At 49.6% G+C, this 3,395-nt stretch overlaps 1 protein-coding gene and 1 pseudogene across 2 annotated transcripts; both read left to right on the top strand.

The window, feature by feature from the left end:
• Positions 1–92: 92 nt before the first annotated feature.
• Positions 93–1,046, top strand: TEOVI_000440600 (uncharacterized protein; the record flags this gene model as incomplete). The annotated part of the gene is made up of 1 exon (XM_067227179.1): positions 93–1,046. The coding sequence occupies one exon, from the start codon at positions 93–95 to the stop codon at positions 1,044–1,046; it is 954 nt and encodes a 317-aa protein (XP_067083280.1).
• A 1,359-nt stretch (positions 1,047–2,405) lies between these two features.
• On the top strand, positions 2,406–3,212 carry TEOVI_000440500:pseudogene (annotated as a pseudogene). The gene has a single exon. A coding segment is annotated over exon 1 (807 nt).
• The last annotated feature ends 183 nt before the right edge of the window (positions 3,213–3,395 follow it).

Here is a 3,395-nt window from a genome sequence, read left to right as displayed (position 1 = left end):
GTCCTGCCCCTCATACGCCAGTTGCCACGAGGTCGCAATCTCCTTCGTCGATGCTTGTGTCGCCCGAGATCTCGTTTTCGTGCCCCAGATTTATGCAATTGACAACTGTCAAGCCTCCCAGCCGTTCCTTTGAGAAATCATCTGGTGCGAGCAGTGGTGTTCTTGGAGGTAACCAAGCAAAGAAGTCCAAATCCCGACTCCGTGGCGATCCCTCCACTGAGGCAAGGGATGATTTGGGCAGGCGTCAACCGAATAAAGGAATACATGCGGCGGAGGGAACAGCCAGTTCCAACTTCAGGGTGTCTGGGCGTGCAGAAAGTGTACCGCGAAACCGAGTGTCAGAAGAAGGTGGTTGTAGCACAGGCCTAGTTGGACGCAATAATGTTTGGAGGCCACTGCCTCTATTTGCGGGAGACGGTGGGAGGAGAATGGGACCGTCGCGAATGTCGTCGGCTGCTGGGAGTTTAAGGAGCTCTGTGATGGATTCTCGTGAGCGTGACGGAGAGCATGGAACAACAATTTGGAGAACCAGGGAGGCACAACCGGATAGCTTCATTCCAATTGTTGAGAAGACTTCACCCTCTCACCATCAGAGTCACTCTGCCACAGTTGTCGACTGTATGGGTTCCTCCGTGAGCGTCACTACGATTAACAACCGTGAAGCTGCACCGCTGAGCACTGTTAACCCACAGTGCAGGAAGAATGCAAGTCGGTGCCAACCTCGTGACGTAGCTAGCATGCTTTCCGGAACGCGCTGCACAGTTTGCAATGTGGCCTCGCGTTTTGGCGATGGTTCGGGTGCGGGGTTGCGGCGTGCGGCATCTTTTAGTGGGTGTGGAAGGCCTCGAATGAGATCCGCTAGGAGGTGCGGGTCCCCTTCAGGGGATGTCGGGTGTTGTGTTCCGACGTCAGATGACACATATAGGCAGAAATCGCTGGAAATGGTTTTGGGGCAACGTGCCCGTGAAGTGCTGAGCCAACACTCTCAAACCAACGGTGGACCTCGCGGCGATGCGACTGTGCTTAGTTTCTATTTGCGAGAGTGACACGTGTATATGTTTGTGTTGTCTCGCATATTTACATCATATACTTTCCTATTCATGTGAATGGGTGTATCCCTTACTTGTTTTTCCAGGGTTTTACTGTGCACGGTGTGGTGGCGGACGTTGGGGTTGGAATGTCGAGAAGGATAATGAAAATCTCGTAGAGGCTAATGGAAGCTTTCGACCGGCGTTGTTGTGGTATGCAATCGGTGACTGATGTTACCACGGTCGTGTCTCGTCTTTGTGGCATGTACAGTTTGGACGTGTTGGCGGTCTTTTTGACTTTGCCTTCTACATTATTCGCATTTTCCCCTTTCTTTTCTTTACTCGTTTTTCTTGTATACGATGTGTTGTTTACGTGATTACTGTATTTATGGTCTCACATGGTTGGCATAGTTGAATATTCTTTGACTGGTTCTGTAGTTGTTAGTACTGTTTTACTTTTCGTTTACTTTAGATGAATGTGATTGCTGTTGTACCGAATTCGTTTTGGTGTAATAATTTTCGTTGTTGCGGCTGCAGCGTCTGCCGTTCAGACGTGCGAGCATTGTAGAAATAATGTTAAGGGTTCCTCCTGTTTTCATGGCTTTCCTTTTTTTTTTGTCCATAAGTTTACTACCTGAAGATCGCATCTCACTTTGAAGGCGCTTCAGCTGCAGTGTCGTTATTTAGCTGCTTGATCTTGACCATTTGGGGGGCGTGTACAATCTTTTAAAATGCAGCAGCCCTTATTTCCTGGGACAGGGAGAGGTGGCTATGTTTTGAAAAAAAAAAACGTATGCCGTTGTTTGTCATCTGTGGAGCAAGCTGTACTCAAGATTATTTTCCTGCTTTCCCCCCTTTTTTCTAATTAATGTATAAATACAGCTAACCAAGTGTAGATATAACTTATTTGTGTGTGGAAGGCGTGTGTTTGGACGATGCGATTACCTCGGGGGATGTATGGATGAACAAAAAGATGCTACATGCAGTATCGTTTCCATTTCAGTGACTTCACTGTATGCTGAAGGTGCCTACTGCCAGTTGTGGGCGTTTCAACCTGCGCGTGCGCGGAATGTTTCTGCGGCGATTAATTCCACCTTGAATTACATGCAGCCGCTTTCCACCTGTTTTCAAATTACGTATTGGCACACTGGCACCCAAATGGTGGCCAAAACTTACTTTTCTTAGTCATATATTTCTATAGTCCTCCGCTTTGACTTGTTTCCCCCCTCTCTCGCTGAGCAACTAAAGAAACAGTGACAATAACATCAGCGTCATCGGCAGCTGTATTAGTCGTAAAGGTAGCGTCATTCGTAACGGTAGCGGCAGTGACCCAATAACAAAGAGGGAACAAAATCAAGCATACTAATACACACACCAATGCTATTCATCAGAATATTAAACCCATTATTGTTGATGTTGCTTCTGCCTATTTTTTCGCACTTCGCCGCAACCACATCCGAAAAAGATGGCTACACGAAGCTCAGCGAAGAGGAGGAGCAGCAGCTGGACAACTGCCGCGCCTGCATGGCACTCACTGCTGTGTTCATGGAGGAGGTTATGAAACCAACGGAGAAATTGCAGCATCAACTCCGCCAGCAGCAGCAGCAGGAGGGGAGCGCGCCCCGGACGCCGAAAAATAGCGACGCTGTGCGGTCGGGTGAGAGGCAGCGGCTCGTCACGAATGTACATGATGCCATTGACAAGCTCTGCGACCGTGTAAAGGAAAGAAATAACCAAGTAGACGCATCATATGACAAAGGGAAAGAGGAGCGTGATGAAAAGAGTGAAAGTACAGAAGGTGGGCCGATATGGTACGTATCTGTCAACACAGCAGCGTGTGAGGTGGCATTGGAGGAGGTGAGCGAGGCACTTGCGCGGGAAGCCTTTGCACAGTTGCTGCCGGAGCGCGTTGCTGGAACCCGCGGTGGTGGCCCATCCGCTGTTTGCGAGCAGGAAAATTTGTGCACCGCCCGGCTGTCACAACATGTGAAGTCTGAAGAGGAGAAGGCAAAAGCGGAATTGGAGAAGGAGATGCGGCGGCAACGGGAGTTGAGTCGCAAGAACCCAAAGGAGACGTTGGCGTTGCAGCGTGCCGTTGCCGTGGGTGTCGGCATTATGGTCATTGCGCTGTGGTTGCGGGGGCGACAGTCTGCGAAGCCAGAAGGTGACGTGAAGAAGGACTGATGAGTTTTCTTTCTCTTCCGATTCCCCTCAATAATCAACGTTAGAAGGAGTTGTCCACTGAAAGGCTGTGTATTCGAGCCGGAGTTGCAACGTTTCAGTGACTTGGTTGCTTCCATGAACTAATGGGGGGGAGAGGTACGCCGCAGGGTTCTCCCTCGTGGTGTGCCCTTGTTTGTGCAATGG

Source organism: Trypanosoma equiperdum, assembly GCF_001457755.1.
Source record: "Trypanosoma equiperdum strain OVI genome assembly, contig: ctg_900, whole genome shotgun sequence".
Lineage (NCBI taxonomy): Eukaryota > Euglenozoa > Kinetoplastea > Trypanosomatida > Trypanosomatidae > Trypanosoma > Trypanosoma equiperdum.
Note: the sequence above shows the minus strand (reverse complement) of the source record. Positions and strands in the feature narration are given on the sequence as shown.